This window comes from Pipistrellus kuhlii, unplaced genomic scaffold (assembly GCF_014108245.1).
Source record: "Pipistrellus kuhlii isolate mPipKuh1 unplaced genomic scaffold, mPipKuh1.p scaffold_m20_p_50, whole genome shotgun sequence".
Taxonomy (NCBI): domain Eukaryota; kingdom Metazoa; phylum Chordata; class Mammalia; order Chiroptera; family Vespertilionidae; genus Pipistrellus; species Pipistrellus kuhlii.
Window position 1 is genome coordinate 1882967 of NW_023425552.1, and position 20306 is coordinate 1903272.

At 44.5% G+C, this 20306-nt stretch overlaps 1 protein-coding gene across 4 annotated transcripts in view; it reads left to right on the forward strand.

The window, feature by feature from the left end:
* Nucleotides 1-20306, forward strand: part of SCAPER (S-phase cyclin A associated protein in the ER) — a 163725-nt gene that overhangs the window by 16267 nt on the left and 127152 nt on the right. For all 4 annotated transcript variants that reach the window (XM_045573439.1, XM_045573438.1, XM_045573440.1 and 1 more), the window contains exons 6-9: nt 7194-7294; nt 10941-11057; nt 14868-15028; nt 18512-18765. In XM_045573439.1, the coding sequence (XP_045429395.1) occupies nt 7194-7294; nt 10941-11057; nt 14868-15028; nt 18512-18765 (633 nt within the window). The remainder of the gene's footprint in view (nt 1-7193; nt 7295-10940; nt 11058-14867; nt 15029-18511; nt 18766-20306) is intronic.

Sequence of the window (20306 nt, forward strand, 5' to 3'; positions counted from 1 at the left end):
GTCTGCTGGCAGGCTTGGCCGGCCACCGGAAGCCAGATTCTCCGGTTTCTGCTACACCTGGCTGATGGTTTACCTCCGCACGGACGGCAGCCCTGGTGCTGCGCAGTGCACCCTGGAACTGCTCCTCTTACAGCGGACAGTGGGTTCCTTTACCAGCCTCTCCCTGGTCCCCCACCCCTGCAGCCACTGTTTTTTTGTGTGTGTTTTAAAAAATATTTATTTTTACAGAGAGGAAGGGAGAGGGATAGAGGTTAGAAACATCGATGAGAGAGAAACATCCATCAGCTGCCTCCAGCACACCCCCCACTGGGGATGTGCCCGCAACCAAGGTTCATGCCCTTGATCGGAATCGAACCTTGGACCCTTCAATCTTTAGGCTGATGCTCTGTCCACTGAGCCAAACCCGTTAGACTCGGTTTGGTTTTTCAAGGGTACTTTTTGTTTTTTGTGGGTTTTTTTTGCATTACCTAATTACGTACTTTCATAGTGTGTGCAAGATTTGGTAGAAAGCTGTCTTGATACATAGTCCTGGACAAGAAGTCAAAGGGATGGACACACACACACACACACACACACACACATTTTTGAAATCTCTTACTTCATTTTTCCCTTGAGACTGTAGGTGGCACTAGTGACATTTTTCACATTCTTGGGTTTCACGTTTAATGTCCTTAATTAGACATTGCTCCCTTTTCGCTGAGATACTTACCACTCTCCTAATTCAGGGAAAAGTGGGATTGCTGGCTACCCAGAATCCATCCTGGGTGGGAATGGCCTGGTATCGGCAACGCGTTTTTCTATTTTTAGATAACCTTGTGTTTGTAATAGGATATTAAACAGACAGACTGCATGAGGTGTCTCTAAAAATTCACTACAAAGCCTGGCTCTTTAGTAAATACACACTGTATACTGTATTCCTTTATACTGGATAAAATTAATTTGAGAAAAACCCAGAGTGATAAATCTTTACAGACATAATACAAAGGTAGCATCTTCTGTTTTTTTGTTTTGTTTTGTTTTGTTTTTTAATATATTATTGATTTTTTACAGAGAGGAAGGGAGAGGGATAGAGAGTTAGAAACATCGATGAGAGAGAGTCATCCACCAGCTGCCTCTTGCACACTCCCTACTGGGAATGTGCCCGCAACCAAGGTACATGCCCTTGACCGGAATCGAACCTGGGACCTTTCAGTCCGCAGACCGACGCTCTACCACTGAGCCACACCGGTTTTAGCGCTATCAGCCACTTCTTGTTAGGTCTTGACATTCCAACAAAACTGGATTCCCATTAGCAGGGCGTTTCCCCTTCTGCCTCCGGAAATGGGCCAGAGGGCGGGTGGGGAGAGAGCGCAGGCAGCAAAGTGGGGGCCATCTCTCAACTATTCCTCTGAGTGATATCCCTAACATCATTGAGAGTGGCTTATGCTGCTTCCAGATGATGTCCATGAACTATTCCATTAGTAGCTTTTTTTTTTTTTTTTTTTTAATATATTTTGCCAAAACCAGTTTGGCTCAGTGGCTGGAGCGTCGGTCTGCGGACTGGGGAGTCCCAGGTTCGATTCCGGTCGGAGGCATGTGCGTTAGTTGTGGGCACATCCCCGGTGGGGGGTGTGCAGGAGGCGGCTGGTCAATGTTTCTCTCTCATCGATGTTTCTAGCTCTCTATCTCTCTCCCTTTCTTTCTGAAAAAATATCAATAAAATATATTTAAATATATATATATTTTTTTTTTTAATTTTTTTTTTTTTATGGAGAGGAAGGGAGAGGGATAGAGTTAGAAACATCGATGAGAGAGAATCATCCATCGGCTGCCTCTTGCACACCCCCTACCGGGGATGTGCCCGCAACCAAGGTACATGCCCCTGACCGGAATCGAACCCGGGACCTTTCAGTCTGCAGGCCGACGCTCTAGCCACTGAGCCACACCGGTTTCGGCCCATTAGCAGCTTTTAAAAAAAGCCGGTCCTGAAAAGCATGCTCTTTAAAGCCGGCTTCACGTTGGGCGAAGCTCTTTCTGAATAACTGGCTTCTCGGGGGATGCGTACTCTCGCCCCTCCGTCGCCACCGGCCCGCACTGCCCACCCCTGTGGCCACCCCGGAGGCCGCGCTGGTGTTGGGTGTCAGCAGGACAGAGGGACGGCGCCGACCGGCCTGCCCTGCCGCCAGCAGCGAGACCTAATTACAAGCCAATCAAGCCCGCTGCGGCCAATCGGTGGAGTCATGGGTAACCTTAGCCGCACGTCTGTACGTACTGATCTGAGCGCCTGTGACGTTACTGTCCGGGCCACTTCTGTGCGCTCTCTTCCTGCGGACAGAACGGCCTTCGTGGCGCGGACCGAGGCCGCTCCCCCGCTCGTCTGGTCTGCTCCCTCCTTCGTAAGACGCGCCTAGGGTTACAGCCGCAGGTTCCACTCTGATTGCGGCTGATAGCGGGAGCTGAACACCCCGAAAAGGGCTGTCTGACCACCAAATATGCTTTCTCTGTGCCAGCTGGGATCAGAGGTATAGCTGCTTCTGTTCCTGGCCTGTAGAAGGTGGTTCTTGCTCCTCCCCCCTTCTTCCCTCCTCCCCCGCCCCTCCTCCCCCCTCCTCCTCCTCTTCCTCTCCCTCCTCCTCTTTTCCTCCTCTTCCTCTTTCTCCTCCCCTCCTCCCCCCTCCCCCTCCTCCCCCTCCTTCTCCTCCCTTCATCTCCTCCTCCTCCTCCTTTTCCTCCTCTCCCTCCTTCTCCTCCCCCTCCTCCTCCTCCTCTCCCTCCTCCTCCTTTTCCTCCTCTTTTTCTCTTCCCCCTTCTCCTCCCTCCTCCTCCTCTCCCTCCTCCTCCTCCTCCTTCTCCTCCTCCTCCTCTCCTTCTCTGCTATCCTCCTCCCTCATCCTCCTTCCCTTCTTTCTTCTCCCTCCTCCTCCTCCTCCTCCTTCCTCCTCTTTCTCCTCCTCCTCCTCCTTCCTCCTCTTTCTCCTCCTCCTCCTCCTTCCTCCTTCTCCTTCCTACCCCCTCCTCCCCCTCATCCTCCTCCCCTTCTTTTTCCTCCCTCCTCCTCCTTCCTCCCTCCTCCTCCTTTCTCTCCCCCTCCTCCTCTCCCTCCTCCTTGTCCTCCTCCTCCCCTCCTCCTCTTCTTTCTCCTCCTCCTTCTTTTCCTCCTCCTCTTCCCTCCTCTTCCTCCTCTACTCCTTTTAAAAGTGAAATTCTGAAAACTTATGGAATAAATTACTCTGAGTTTATTCTTTGCTCTGAGTGATTTAAGTTGAATGAACTCAGTTAACCAGTTTTAATTATATTAGTGGAACTGAGAAAAGGAAGCCAGCTAAATAAAATTTTCCCCTTTTCCCGATGGTAGAAGACCATTACCAGTTATCCGTCACTGAGGATCACCTTTGAAAGGAGGAAAACAGTGCTTCTCTGCTCAGAAGGGTCTTTAAAATGACCAACGTGAGGCTGGCGCTGTATTCTGTTTGTGAGTGATTAGGTGTAGGTTATTGTTAGCATTGGGCCTCATTTCCAAAGTGTAGCCAACATTTTTAAGCATTTATATTTGAAAAGTGCTTTTGAGGTCTTTGAGCACCACTGATACTATAAAGGCAATTTAAAACTTAGTTATGGAAAAGGCATGTTTTTATAGAACAAATTATAATTTAAAAAAATTAAATTGATTGAGGTAACATTGCTAACAATATTAATATGTATCTCATGCCGAAACCGGTGTTGCTCAGTGGATAGAGCATCAGCCTGTGGACTGAAGGGTCCCAGGTTCGATTCCAGTCAAGGGCATGTACCTTGGTTGCGGGCACATCCCCAGTGGGGGGGGTGCAGGAGGCAGCTGATCGATGTTTCTCTCTCATCGACGTTTCTAACTCTCTATCCCTCTCTCTTCCTCTCTGTAAAAAATCAATAATATATGTATATATTTTTTTTAAAAAGGATCTCATGGTCAGCTTTATCACACAACACCTGAATGCTCTGTGCTGGGCGCCAGAACCCAGTCTCCTTCCTTCCCCTTGTGTTTGACCCCCTCCTGTCTTCATTCTTCCACCCCGTTTCCTCTGGTCACCATCATTGTGTTGTTATTTCTGTGTTTTTTTGTTTTGTTTGTTCTTTTGTTGCTTTTGTTTTCTATCCCACAAATGAGTGAAATCACATGTTCTTTGTCCTTTCCTGTGGGACTGACTTCGTTGGGGAACATTCCATCTTTTTTGTGGCTGAGTAGTATTTCTCTTAGATATGTACTCCATCTTCTCTAACCGTTCACCCACTGAAGGCCACTTGGGTTGTTTCCATGTCTTGGCTTCTTAACAAAAAAAATTGATTCAGAATTGAGCAGAGGGACTGGCCCGTGTGGCTCAGTGGTTGAGCGTCCACCCATGAACCAAAGAGCTACCGATTCTATTCTGGATTAGGGCACATGCCAGGGTTGCAGGCTCGATCCCCACTAGGGGGCATGCAAGAGGCAGCTAATATTTCTGTCTCATCCATGTTTCTATCTCTCATGTCCTCTCTCTCTCTAAAGATCAATAAAAATATTTTTTTTTAAATGAACAGAGGCCGAGACCAGTTTGGCTCAGTGGATAGAGCGTCGGCCTGCTGACTAAAAGGTCCCGGGTTCGATTCCGGTCAAGGGCATGTACCTTGGTTGCGGGCACATCCCCAGTAGGGGGTGTGCAAGAGGCAGCTGATCGATGATTCTCTCTCATCAATGTTTCTAACTCTCTATCCCTCTCTCTTCCTCTCTGTGAAAAATCAATAAAATATATTTAAAAAAGAAAAAAAAAGAAGAAAAAAATGAACAGAGGACCTGAATAGATACTTTTCTAAGGAAGACATGCAGATTGTTAATAGATAAGAAAAAAATTTGAGCTATAAGGGAAATGCAAATCAAAATTACAATGAGCCTGGCCAGTATTGCTCAGTGGTCAATTCAGTGTAACTGGTTCAATTCCCAGTCTTCCTGGGTTGCAGACTCAATCACTAGTAAGGAATGTGCAGGAGGCAGCTGATGGATGTTTCTCTCTCATTGATGTTTCTATCTTTTTCCCTCTCTCTTCCTCTCTTTCTAAAATGAATAAAAATGTGTTTAAAAAAACAAAAACTACAATGAGATAACCACCTCACTCCTATTCGAAGGCTATTACCAGTTAGACAAATAACAAGTATTGGAAAGACTGTGGATGGAGAAAAGGATGTGGATACAGAGAGAAGGGGAGAGAGATAGTTAGAAATATCGATGAGAGAGAAACATCCATCAACTGCCTCCTGCACCCCCCCTCCCACCGGGGATGTGCCCGAAACCAAGGTACATGCCCTTGACCGAATCGAGCCTGGGACCCTTGACTCCGCAGGCCGACGCTCTATCCACTGAGCCAAACTGGTTTCAGCGAAAAGGGAACTCTTGTATACTGCTGGTGGGATGCAGCCTCTTTGGAAAGCCAGTATGCACTGTGTACTAAAGTGGAGCATACACCGCCCCTGGGACTCAGCAGTTTCACTCTTGGGCTTACCCTAAGGTGACCAGACTGCCAAACGCGGGACGTCTGGTCCCCTTAGCTTACCCCCAGGAGGAACGCACACACTGGTGTAGCGGACATCCACGTACATAACAGTGTGTAGTTTATAACACCCAGAATGTGGCATCATTCATTCAACAGTTGATTTCATAAGTAAATATCCATTTAAAGAATCCTGTGCAGTAGTGACCTTGGACGTGTTGGCAGTAAGTGAACTGCAGGTACACTGTGAACTATGGATGACTCTAGTAAACAGAAGTAAAAAAACCACAAAATAGTACATACGCTATGAGTTCATTTATCTGGATTTTGAAATAAGGTAACATTGGACTGTTACAGAGTAAAGCAGTGGTTACCGTGGGGAGACCGAGTGTTATAGGGAGGAGATAACAGAGAACGTTCGGAGACTGCCATAGCTGTGCTTTTGTCCTGGTTGCTTGGCTTGACTTTGAAATGACTTTTTTGGCCGAGACCGGTGTGGCTCAGTGGATAGAGCGTCGGCCTGCAGACGGAAGGGTCCTGGGTTCAATTCTGGTCAAGGACATGTACCTTGGTTGCCGGCACATCCCAGTGAGGGGTGTCCAAGAGGCAGCTTATCGGTGTTTCTCTCTCATCGATGTTTCTAACTCTCTATCCCTCTCTCTTCCTTTCTGTAAAAAAATCAATTAAAAAGAAATGACTTATTTGTATGTTTGTGTTTTGTGTACTTATTATTTATTAACGTCACCATAAAGAGGGTTAAAAGAATGGCATTCTGCCTCAAATGGCGTGGCTCAGTGGTTGAGCATCGAACGGTGAACCAGAAGGTCACAGTTCGATTCCCCGTCAGGGCACATGCCTGTGTCATAGACTCAGTCCCTGGTGGGGAGCATGCAGGAAGCAGCCCACTGATAATTCTGTCATCATTGATGTTTCTTTAAAAAAATATATATATATTTTTTTTGGTTTCAGAGATGAAGAGAGAGAGAGAAAAACATCAATGATGAGAGAGAATCATGGATCGGCTGCCACCTGCTCGCCCCACCCTCGGGATCAAGCCCACAACCCGGGCATGTGCCCTGACCTGGAATGGAACTGTGACCTCCTGGTTCAGAGGGTGCTGCTCAATCACTGAGCCTCTCTGGTCAGGCATCATTGATGTTTGTTTAAAAAAAATATATATTTAATTGATTTTTTACAGAGAGGAAGGGAGAGGGATAGAGAGTTAGAAACATCGATCAGCTACCTGCTGCACACCCCTCACTGGGGATGTGCCCACAACCAAGGTACATGCCCTTGACCGGAATCGAACCCGGAATCTTTCAGTCCGCAGGCCGACGCTCTATCCACTGAGTCAAACCGGTTTCGGCCATTGATGTTTCTTTCTCTCTCTCCCTTTCTCCTGAAATGAATAAAAAATATATTATATATAAAAAGAATGGTCATTCTAGAGGTCCATTCCTCTAGATAGGAATATCAATACCATCTCTTGGTTTTTAGATTCTCAGCTTCACTAATTTCTTGCCACACAGTAATGAGTGAAAATAAAACAACAACCAAAAGCCTAGATCAGTAGGTTTTGTAGCTGCCTCAATAAGAATAATGTAGAAATTATTAATTTTTAAGACCTTCACTCTGAAGTGTGTTTTTATTTTATTTTATTTTTTTACTTTTTAGTCTAAGAATGGAATTTAGTGCTTGGTTTTTTTTTTCCATTAGGAGGTGCTGATGATGCTGGATAATTACGTAAGAGATTTCAAAGCATTGATTGACTGGATCCAGCTACAGGAAAAGCTGGAGAAGACCGATGCTCAGAGCAGGTAATGAACTCTGGCCTTTATCACTGTGGCTGCCAGCATTTTCTAAAGCAGTTGTTGAAATTGACAGTGACCTTGACCTTAGCATTTCTCATGAAGTCGAGTAACAAATATTTATTTGATGCCTATAAGTGCAAGCTCCTTGATCCAGTGCAGAAATGTAGCTGCTGGAATAGGATACATTTACCACTCTCATGAGTTTTGTAGTCTAAGGGGAGGGTAAAATAGAACGTGTTAATATAAAACAACTAATCCAGCCATTCAGAATGCTCTGTGCCAGGCCTGGGACCGCAGTGGTAAAGAGAACACTCGGTCCCCGCCCTCAAGAAGTGTGTGGTGGGTGCGTTCACAGAAAGAGCGATGTCAAGAACTCAGCTGTGTGTAAGGGGCATCAAAAGGAAGCACAGGGCCGAAACCGGTTTGGCTCAGTGGCAGAGCGTCGGTCTGCGGACTGAAAGGTCCCAGGTTCGATTCCGGTCAAGGGCGTGTGCCTTGGTTGCGGACACATCCCCAGTAGGGGGTGTGCAAGAGGCAGCTGGTGGATGTTTCTCTCTCATCCACATTTCTGGCACTCTATCTCTCTCCCTTCCTCTCTGTAAAAAATCAATAAAATATATTTAAAAAAAAAAAAAGGGAAGCACAGGGTGGGCTGGGAGCAGAAGATGGCTCCCTCCCTCAGCGATTGGTTGAGTCCAGGAAGGCTTCCCCAAGGAGGTCCTATTTCAGGGAGACAGAGCATCAAGTAGGACTTACCTTGACAAAGAGAGAGGAGAAACCCACTGGAGGTGATGGTGTCCGTGACATCCAGCAGGTGGGAGAGAGCACCGTGGAGTCGCGAACGGAGAGTTAGCAGGGCTGGAGTGAGGAGAGCGAGGGGAAGGGGAGCGTGAGGTGAGCCCGGTCAGGGAGGCTGGAACCAGATCACGTAGGGTCTGCAGACGTGACAAAACCGGACACTTCATTTTGAGCCATAAAAGGTTTTTATCATGTGGAACCTGATCCCTTCTGATCTGGGCACGTCACGTGCAGCCACCATGATGCCCGTTACCCACAGAGAAATAGGCCGGGCCGCCTCCCTCCTGGGATTGACCATTGGCTCAGCGCAGGAGGTGGAGCCGCCCGTAGACATGCCTCTTCTGTGGGGGGACCAAAAGAGAAGGGGTCCCAAGAGAGAGATCCAGGTTTGATTCCAGAGGATCAAACGTGGCTGTCTGTACCTACTCCCTTCGTGCACAAGGCCAGCCACTGTTAAAGGACATGTGTGTTGATCCTTTAAAAATTTTTGTTTTTCACAGTAAAAATTTTGAATGTGTATGCGCACACGTGTTTTTGCACGTGTGCACGTGTGTGTGTGTGTGTGTGTGTGCGCGCGCGCACTCCTGCTTGCTTTACCCACAGTTCCTGGGAGGGTCGGGCTGAGTTGTCTTTGTACCATGCAGTTTTGCCCTTCTTGTAATAGGTGATAAGATCTGGTGTGTGTAAGGGGGTGCGTGTCTCCACTGGGTTGAATCAGGTGAAGAGATGATAATGCTGACTTGGGATTGGTAGCTGCATGGTCCTTGTGAAGATAAGCATAGGGAAGCGGGTTCGAGGAAGATGGAACAGATGTGCAGAGAGAAGGAGGGGTGACAGAAGTCAGGTGGTCTTGGGAAATTTGAAGGTGTTGGCTTCAACGCCTGTCTCTTCCAGGTCTAATCCTCAGGAGCCCTGATTCTAGTTCCCCCTCCCCTCAGATGTCCTCGACCTCATACAGTTTATATGCAACACATCTCTATTTTCCTTTTCTTTTTTTATTGAACTTAATTGAGTTTCTATAATGTAACCCCCCAGTGCATATGAAGAGCTAATTATATTTTTGTTTCTTGCTTGCAAACTCCAGCCAACTAGTAGAGGCTGTGTTGAGGATTGAATTGAGAAAGATTCTGAGGCCAAGTTCAACCTTCACAGCTATCTCATGGTTCAAAAACACCCCTGGAGCATCTCTTCTTCTTTATTTTATTTTTATTTTTATTTATTTTTTTTAATATATTTTTTTATTGATTTTTTTACAGAGAGGAAGGTGGGGGGGAGAGAGAGAGAGAGAGAGAGAAAAGAGAGAGAGGAAGAGAGGAAAGAGAGAGGGGGGGAGGGAGAGAGAGAGGAGAGAGGAAGAGAGAAGAGAGAGAGAGAGAGGAGAGAGAGAGAGAGAGAGAGAGAGAGGAGAGAGAGAGAGAGAGAAGAGAAGAGAGAGAGAGAAGAGAAGAGAGAGAAAGAGAGAGGAGAGAAGAGAGCGAGACGAGAGGACAAGGAGAGAGAGAGAAGAGGCTAATAAGAGAAATCGAGCCCCTAGAGCCGATCGAAGCTAGCTACGAGACTCTATATCTCGAGAAGAGCGATAGATCGCGCTCTTCTACAATCTTCTAGCGCTACCTCGCTAGGAGATCTCTCTACTCTCTCCTTCCCTCTCCTCCCTCGTCTCTCGCTCTCTCCTCCTGCTCGCTCTCTCTCTCTCCAGCTCTCTCTATCTCATCCTCTCACTCTCTCTCGCTCCCCATCTCCTACTCTCTTGCTCTCGTTCTCCTCTTTATGTTTTTGTTTTGTCTTTCTTTGTATTTCGTTTCTCTTTTTTTTTCTAGTCCCCCTCCCCACCTCATCTTGGAGAACATCAACTGGTTGCCTCCCACATGCACCCTGACCAGAGATCTAACCCAGTGTTTCCCAACCTTCTCTCATGATGAGAATCACCTGGTGGAGTTGTTAAACCACAGATTCCTGAATCCCAACTAAGAAGTGCTAAACTAGAATTTTTGAGAACATATAGGTAAAATTGCATACCTAACTTAGTGCTCTGAACACTTCTTAGTTGGGATTCAGGAATCTGTGTTTTAACAACTCCACCAGGTGATTCTCATCATGAGAGAAGGTTGGGAAACACTGATCTAACCCACAACCTTTTGGTGTATTGGATGATACTCCCAACTAACTGAGCCACCCGACCAGAGCCATTATTCCACATTGTAAGACAAGTTTTTAGCTGTGTGTATGTGTAGGCTTGTAAAACATAACTGTCCATATGTCTCATGTCTTTGTACTTCACGGCCTTCCTTATTCCAGGAGGGATATTTGCTGTGCTAACACGGGTGGAAAGTCCTGACTCTGCATCACCTGTGATTGCTTCCTGCTAATACGGCCACTTCCTGGTCCAGGAAGAAATTGTGACCTGATTATGTTCTCACCCACTAGTAACTCCTACAAAGTACCGTATTTTTTGGACCATAAGACGCTCCGGACCATAAGACGCACCAGTTTTTAGAGAAGGGAAATGAAGAAAAAAAGATTCTGAAACAAATAGTGTCCTAAAATATTTTATGTGCATTAAAACCCAACATCACAGTCATAAACACACGTAATCAACCCTGTAAAGTAAACAGCAGCATTTAGAACCATTTTAGAGCCGGGCAAGCACACAGAGATCACACAGAGCCGGGCAAGTAAAAAAACTTTTTTTTTAAAGTATATGTGTAGGCTATATTTGGACCATAAGACGCAGGGACTTTTTCCCCCCACTTCTGGGGGGAAAAAAGTGCGTTTTATGGTCGGAAAAATACGGTAGTAGGTTTTTCTGTCCTTTTCTCTGCTAATTTAACCTGTGTGTGTCTTGCGTTGGCAGACCCACTTCGCTAGCGTGGGAAGTGAAGAAGATGTCTCCCGGACGCCACGTGATTCCAAGTCCGTCCACAGACAGAATAAGTGTGACGTCAAATGCGCGGAGAAGCTTAAACTTTGGGTGAGATGAATTAAAAAAATTACTATGGCTTTCATTACAGTAAATTATTGTCTGTGGTTAACACACTGAAGTATTATAAAACAGATATTCTGTTATAAAAATACCCATGTATATGGTTGTGTATCTGTTTGAAATTGTTGGAGTAAAATGTTCTTTAAAAAACCAGGACTGGCTGAAACCGGTTTGGCTCAGTGGTAGAGCATCGGTCTGCGGACTGAAAGGTCCTGGGTTCGATTCCAGTCAAGGGCATGCACCTTGGTTGTGGGCGCATCCCCGGTGGGGGATGTGCAAGAGGCAGCTGGTCGATGTTTCTCTCTCATTGACGTTTCTAGCTCTCTGTCTCTCTCCCTTCCTCTGTAAAAATTCAATAAAATATATTAAAAAAGCAAGCAAACAAACAAAACCAGGACAGGACAGTTTAACTTTAGGAAATATAACATTCAGAACTAATTAGGGAGAGAAAGCAAGATGGTGGCATAGGTAAACACCTAAACTTCTGCCTCGCACAGCAATTTCAAAACTACAACTAAAAGACAAAACGTCTACAGTAATCACCCAGAACCACGGGAAAGCTGGCTGAGTGGATGTTCTACAACTAGAAGGAAAGAGAAAAGAGCATTGAGACGTGCACAAGCGCTGAAAAGCTGAGGTATGGAGGTGTGCAAATCGGGATGGCAGTGGGAGACTGGGTGTGCTGCTTTTTTTCAATTTGAAGGGAGAAAAGCTCCCTATTACTCTGAAATCCAGTCTTTGGGGAGATGCTGGGGACCCAAATTCCTATGAGGAGAAGCTGGACTGTCGGCCATTGGGTCAGAAAGTGAGGGCAGTTTTCTTGCAGCTGTTCGCCCAGCAATCATCATTTACTGCACAAAAGTGCGGGACTCGGGGACTTGGAAATGCGGAGATGCAGAGATGGCTGACAGGCAGCCATCGCTGTGTGCCACGCCCTAGCCTCGTGACTTCCTGAAACCCCACCACACACAATCTACATACCCACCTAAGCTCCCTGCAGCAGCTTTTGCATATAAATGGCCTGCCCTATCGCAGCTTAACCTAACAATCTGCCGCTCTGGTCAGACAGCTCCAAACCTCAAAAACCCAAGCAAAGAGGAGAAAACTGGAGTTCTTGCTGTATCTCCTGCTGGGTGGCCTTAGATAGTAACTGACCTGCACCCCATTGGAGATCCAGAAGCTAGTGTATCTAGTGGTCAGTGTGAGATGACACCATATTTCAACTACTCACACCCATAAGTGACACATTCAAGAGGCAGACTCAGTGAGCACCAAAACCCTAAAGAAATAAGTCCTGCTCCATAAGGGTGTCTCCAGCACAGAAGTTCATAGACACAGCTGATTCTTACAGCAAATTGGCCTGGAGGTCAGTTCCTCCCATGACACCAACAACAATCAAGACTTAACTACAACAAGGCTGTACACACAGTCCACAAAGGGATGTGCCAAGAGTGCCCACCTCAGGTAACTGGGAGCCAACCCATTGGGCCATATAGGGCACCTAGCACACAAAGCCACCCTACCAACTCAGGGAAGCAGCGAAAATGCAGAGACGAAGAAACAGATCACAAGCAAAAGAAAAGGAGGAAAACAAACGACTGGATATAGAGTTCAAAACCATGGTTATATGGTTTTTCAAGAATTTCCTAGAAAAGGCTGATAAATTTAGCAAGACCCTCGAGGATATGAAAAAGGACCAACTAGAAATTAAACATATACTGACTGAATTAAGAAATATTATACAGAGACCCAGCAGCAAATTAGAGGAATGCAAGAATCAAGTCGAAGATTTGAAATACAAAAAAGCAAAAAACATCTACCGCATTTTCTGGCGTAAAAGACGACCCGCTAATTTTAGTTAAAACATAGGTTTAGGCCTATATTCACTGTATAAGACTACCCCCCAACACAAGTTGTTTTCATTCTTTAAAATCATGATTTAAAGATTAATTATGAAATATGGTGCAAAAAAAGATACTGTTTCAGTGAGAACTGAAGCAAATTTTTTGAAAGTTTTGATAAAGGTGAACTGTTAAAATAAACTTTTGCTGTTGAATGAGGTGTTGATAGGACAACTATGAAAGAGTGAGGAAATAGTATTAAAGTTGAGCCCTGGCCAGTGTTTCTTGCAGGCGTCTTCAAACTTTTTAAAGTGTGGGCCAGATCACGGTCCCTCAGAGAGCTGGAGGGCCGGACTATATGAACTACTAATTCCTACTGTAACACCTCGGCTGCACTCACTGCCCAAAAAACCTGGCGGGCCGGATCAGACTCCTCTGCGGGCCGCATGTGGCCCGCGGGCCGTAGTTTGAAGACGCCTGGGTTAGAGCATCGGAACGCGCACTGAGGGCTCACGGGTTCAATTCCTGGTCGAGGGCATGTACCTGGGCTGCAGGTTCACTCCCCATCCCCGGAGGGGGCACGTGCCAGAGGCAACCAGCTGATGTGTCTCTCTTACATCGCTGTTTCTGTCCCTCTCTCCCTCTTACCCTCCCTCCCTGCCTCCCTACCACTCCCTCTCTGAAAAGCAAAGGGAAAAAGTATATCCTCAGGTAAAGATTAACAAAAAACAAAAACAGGTTGAGAAGGATTGTCCACTTAGATTTTTTAATAGGTGACACTAACTTCTTACTCCATTCGAAAGAAACCAGTGTTGGACCTTGTCAATGACAATGATGCATCATGCTTGTGTTTCATGAAAGAAATGTATACAAGTAAAAAGCCTCTTTTAATAGTGCCTATGTCAATAGGTTGGCAAATTAATGCATATTCATTTTTTTTAAAGTTTCAAATGAAAATAAAAGGTGGTAGGTTCATATGCATATTTTTGAAGATTTCCAATTTAGCTGCAATTTTCTTTTAAACTGAGCTAAAGAGAGCTGTATTTTTTTTAAATAAATATATTTTATTGATATTTACAGAGAGGAAGGGAGAGGGATAGAGAGTTAGAAACATTGATGAGAGAGTCATTGATCAGCTGCCTCCTGCACACCCCCCACTGGGGATGTGCCGACAACCAAGGTCCATGCCCTTGACCGGAATCGAACCCAGGGCCTTTCAGTCTTCAGGCTGACGCTCTGTCCACTGAGCCAAACCGGTTTCGGCGAGAGCTTCTGTATTATCATCCCATATATGTTATACTGTATTAAATTAATGAGGTGCTTGACCAAGACAAATTTATTAATATTTTTGCCTTAAATTGCTGTGATAAATATGTTAACTCTCCATTGTGGATATAGACTCATACACAAATGTAATAATTATTATTTTTTATAAATATACATTTTTATTGATTTCAGAGATGAAAGGAGAGGGAGTTGGAAACATCAATGGTGAGAGAGAATCATTGATCGGCTGCCTCCTGCATGCCCCCTACAGGGGATCAAGCCCGCAACCTGAGCATGTGCCCAGGACCCTTTGGTCTGCAGGCCGATGCTCTATTCATTGCGTCAGACCAGCTGGAGCCGAATATAACTTACCGTATTTTTCGGACCATAAGACGCACTTTTTCCCCCCCAGAAGTGGAGGGGAAAAGTCCCTGCGTCTTATGGTCCAAATATAGCCTACACATATACTTTAAAAAAAAAGTTTTTTTACTTGCCCGGCTCTGTGTGGTCTCTGTGTGCTTGCCTGGCTCTAAAATGGTTTCTAAATGCTGCTGTTTACAGGGTTGATTACATGTGTTTATGACTGTGATGTTGGGTTTTAATGCATTTGACATTTAAACCTATTGAGTCTGTATTTAATATTTAACTTCCGAACTTCCTTGATTCTAATGCAGCCATCGTCTTCTCCTAGGGCTTCCCCGGGCACCGTGGCTGCTCCCTGTGTGGCTTCCACAGGCGTTAGCTGGGCTGACAAGGTCAAGGCTCATCACTCAGGGCCTGCCGCTGCTTCAGAGGGCGCACCTGCACAGTCTTGCCCCCCAGTGGCAGTGCAGAAGACTTCCTGCAAAAATGGCAAGTGGCTCCCATTCATTTCTGTGGGCAGACCAGTGGGCATCGAGGAAATATTTGCTTTATGTGAACGTGGAGCTAACAGCATTATATAGTTATCTTTTGCAGCATTTATACCATATTAAACGACCTTACTTAAAGCTATAAAATAATCTTAAAAATTTATGAAAGCATATGGAAATCATTCTGGTCGTAGATTTGTCATTTATGATGTGGGTCCTTTATAACTCTTTCTGACTCAAAGAAAAAAAATAGTCATTCCATTCTCTACCCAGTGTATGCTTTTAAGTTGCAGGCCACTATTTCATTTTATTAGTATTTGAATATTTTTTATACTAAAGTAGTATTCTGTGTATATCTTTGCTCACACATCTGTTTGTTGTTTTTGTTAATCCTCACCCAAGGATATTTTCCATTGCTTTTTAGAGAGAGAGGAAGGAATGGAAAGACGGGAGGGAGGGAATTACAAAGGGAGGAGAGAGAGAGAGAGAGAGAGAGAGAGAGAGAGAGAGAGAGAAAAACATCGATGTGAGAGACACATTGATTGGTTGCCTCCTGCACGTACCCCGACCAGAGCCACGGTTCAAGTCTGCAACCAATATACGTAACCTTGAATAGAACCGAACCAGGGACCCTTCAGCCTGTGGGCTAACGCTCTATCCAATGAGACAAACTGGCTAGGGCTATTTTCTTTAAAAAAAATTTTTTTTAAAATTAATTTTAGAGGAAGGGAAAGGAGTAGAGAGATAGAAACATCCATGAGAGAAACATTGATTGGCTGCCTCCTGCACACCACCCACGGGGAAAGGGGGAGAAATAAAGTAAAAACTGACAAATGAGGGCAGAAATTTCAAAATATATACTCATACTGGAAGATTTTAACATAACTGTTCCAACAATATAAGTGGAGAAAAATCAGTAAAGATATACACAGCCTGATTAATGAACTTGATATAATTGAAAAACCTAACAAACAATGTTTATTCTTTTTCATTCTTTTTCCTTTTGATGCTTCACTATGGAAACTTTTTATGGCTATGTCTTCTCTGTTCTATATGATGAATCCGTAGTTTCTTAAATATATTAATAACGGTTATTTTTTAAAATCTGTGTCCAAAAAGTAAAATAAACTATCTGTATTTGTTACTTTGTAGGTTTTTTTTTAAAACTTTTCTTTTTTTAACATATTTTATTGATTTTTTTACAGAGAGGAAGGGAGAGAGATAGAAAGAAACGTTGCTGAGAGAGAAACATACATCAGCTGCCTCTTGCACACCCCCTACCAGGGTTGTAACGCTCGCAACCAACGTACATGCCCCTGACCGGAATTGAACTTGGGACCTTTCAGTCCGAAGGCCGACGCTCTACCACTGAGCCACACCGGTTTTGACACTTTGTAGGTTTTTTAAAAACATTTTTGTGGGATTTTCAGTTCCTTGATTGAGTTTTACAACAGACCACATACTATTTAATTAAATGCTTAATGAAGTATATTAAAAATTACAGAGGTTCCTTCTAAAAGTACTTTCCTTTTGGCAAGAAGATAAGAGTCCTAGCAGATCACCTTCATTCTGTCCAAGCTTGGTTTGAGTTGTTGTTAAAGTTAATAGTTTTCGTTTCGTCTTTATTCTTTTGCGGGCATCAACTGAAAGCCCTGGGTGTTTGCCAGGGCCGCTGCATTCCTGTTTCCCAACATTGTTAGCTCCGCACTGAGTCCCTGCAAGATCCCTCCGCTCACTGGCATCCAGCTGCGCGCGCTCCGGTGCCTCGGTGTCCCGGCCTGTGTCCGCGGAGCTTAGCGGCTGTCAGACTTCTGAAGCGAAGATGGAACGCAGACGCTTTGGCTCCCTGGCCTGCCGTCAGCCCCTCCGCAGCCCAAGCTGCTTTAGCCTCAGTGAGCTCCAGGGTCTGTCTCAGCTGGACCAGATTATGGGTTTCTGTGCAGTCCCTTTCCCGCACCCTGAATCCCAAATGTCTTGAGGGAGAATTTGGGGTGAAGGTGGATCTCATGTTGTTGTCCTTCCCTTTTCTTGGGGAACATACTTCCTAAAATCTCGCCTACATCACTCGCTTTCCAGTGGCATCAAGCAGTTCATTTAGATGTGTTGTCCAGCTTTTATAGGCGTGCTTGGAGGAAAGAAGGTTAATTTTTTTTTTTTAATTTTATTGATTTTTTACAGAGAGGTATAGAGACTTAGAAACATGGATGAGAGAGAATCATTGATCAGCTGCCTCTTGCACACACCCCCACCGGGAACGTGCCCACAACTAAGGTACATGCCCTTGTCTGAAATCGAACCTGGGACCTTTTAGTCCTCAGGCCGACGCTCTAACCATTGAGCCACACCGGTTTCGGCGAAAGGTTAATTTTGTTCTAGGCTACTTTGTCATGGCTCTACAAGTTCCAAAAAATTTCAGATGATTGAACTTACTCTGTTTCTTTTGAACACAGCGGAATTAAGTTAGAAACCTGTTACAAAAAGATAACCATACAGTTCTCAAGTTTTTGGAATTTTAGAGTATATTTCTGAATATTCCATGAGTCAGAAGAAATGAAAATGAAATCTAGACAATGTAAATTGAGTTAAAATGAACATTTAAAATCTTGTGGGGTTAAGGTAAAGCTGTGATTTGAGGGAAATTTCTAGCCTCAATGACATGTATTAGAAAAAAAGAACATTTCAATCACACTCTGGATCCTGGAAGCTGGGGAGGCAGCTTTTAACTTACTAAGTCTGTGACCTTAGGCAAATTACTGACCCTGTCTTTGTCTCAGTGTCCTTACTGATAAAATGGGATGATGGTACTCAAAGGGCGGGTTAATCATCTTGTGAAGATTAAAAGTGTTACTATAGCTGAAACCGGTGTGGCTCAGCGGATAGAGCATCGGTCTGCAGACTGAAAGGTCCCCGGTTCGATTCCGGTCAAGGGCATGTCCCTTGGTTGCGGGCACATCCCCAGTAGGGGGCGTGCAGGAGGCAGCTGGTTGATGTTTCTCTCTCATCGATGTTTCTAGTTCTCTATCCCTCGCCCTTTCTCTCTGTAAAAAGTCAGTAGAATATGTTTTTTTAAAAAGAAGAAAAAAAGTGTTACTCTATGTAAAGCCCTTAAAGAGTGCTAGCCCATAGTGTGCCCTGAGCTCTAATAAATGGTTATTAATACTTTCTGACCATGTGGCTGGCATTCAGTCCTCCTTAATCTAAGTCTCAGTTTTGTTATTTGCAAATTAGGAATAATGAAGAAAATATTTGTGGGGTAGGATTAATCCCTACCACACAGTGTAGTTATAGGAATTAGAGACTGTGCGTGTGTGTATGTGCATATGTATGTGTGTGCGCGTGCACACACACACAAGACACCTCATATAATAGTGTCATATTTGCACATGACTTATATTTCATGGGAATTAGATTAGAATTTGTTTTATAGGTTTTTAAAATTTTTTATTATCTACGGAAATATTATTTTCTTCCTTTAATCACACAGAACGGAAGGATGCGGAAGGATGGGAGACCGTGCAGAGAGGGAGGGCCGTGCGCTCACGGTCCACGGCAGTGATGCCGAAAGTTTCGACACAGGCCTTAAGGTCGAAGGATGACAGCGATAAGGAAAACGTACGTCTTCTGCCCGATGAGAGCATACAGAAAGGTGACGTGGGAGATGGACCTTCTAACGCCATCGAGGCTCGGCCCAAAGACTCCTCACATTCGTGTGACCATCCTCTGGTGGAAAGGACCCAGGTAGGACACTGGAAATCCTGGCAGCGAGTTTTTATAAGGGATGTGCATATGCAGAAGGTCTCATTTTCCTCCTTCATCTTCCCTTTTTATTGTGATAAAGTTCAAATCTGCAGAAAAGTCGCAAGTATAGAACAGTGTACCCTCCTGTGTCCTCTATGTAGATTCATAGGTAAATGCTTTGTCATATTTTTTCTGTGTATATTTATGTCACACAAACGTTGTATGCTAAACATCAGAATAATGTGCATATATCATGACCATTCACATTCTACAGCAAGTCTTTCCAAAGAAAAATGTTTTTAAAATACTTTTTTTTTTTTTTTGCCAAAACCGGTTTGGCTCAGTGGATAGAGCGTCGGCCTGTGGACTGAAGAGTCCCGGGTTCGATTCCGGTCAAGGGCATGGACCTTGGTTGCGGCCACATCCCCAGTGGGGTGTGTGCAGGAGGCAGCTGATCGATGATTATCTCTCATCGATGTTTCTAACTCTCAATCCCTCTCCCTTCCCCTCTTAAAAAACTCAATAAAATATATTTTTTAAAAATACTTTTTTAAAATTGATTTCAGAGAGGAAGGGAGAGGGAGAAAGAGATAGAAACATTAATGATGAGAAAGTCATTGATCAGCTGCCTCCTGCAAGCCTCCCACTGGGGATTGAGCCCGCAACCCGTGCATGTGCCCCTGATCGGAATTAAACCCGGGACCCTTCAGTCCACAGGCTGACGCTCTATCCACTGAGCCAAACTGCCTAGGTCCAAAGAAAAAACTTTTACATAACCATACTGTAATTGTAAAATTGAGGGAATTTGACATTTATTACCAATTTTATATTCATAGTCAATATTCAGAAATTTCCAGCTGTCCCAATAATTTTGTAAAAATCCTCATGCAAGAATGTATTTTTATTTATTTTAGAGAGGAAGGGAGAGGGAGAGAGAAAAACATAGTCGTGAGAAACATAGATGGCTGCCTCCCACATGCAGCCCGACTGGGGATTGAACCCACAGCCTTTTGATGTATAGAACCCCCCTCCAACCAACTGAGCCCAACCCGCCAGGACCCAATAATAATAATAATAATAATAATAATAATTATTATTATTATTATTATTATTATTATTATTTGTGGGGAGAGTGAAGGGTGGATGGGAGAGGAGGGAGGGAGAGAGCGAGAGAGAGAGAGAGAGAGAGAGAGAGAGAGAGAGAGAGAGAGCGAGCGCGAGAGAGAGAATGAATGAATGAATGAGGGAGAAATATCAATGTGAAAGAGACACATCAATTGGTTTCCTCCCGCAGGTGCACCAAACAAGGCCAGAGAACGAACCTGCAACCCAGGTACATGCTCTTGACTAGGAATCAAACCCATGACCCTTAGAGCAGGTGATGTTCTAGCTTCTGAGCATGCTAGCCAGGACCCAATAATCTTTCTTTTTTTCTTTTTTTTCTTTTTTTTAAATATTTTTATTAAATTATTATCTATGTACATATTTTAACATTGCCCCCCCCCTCTTTTTTTTTTAAAATACATTTTTAATTGATTTTT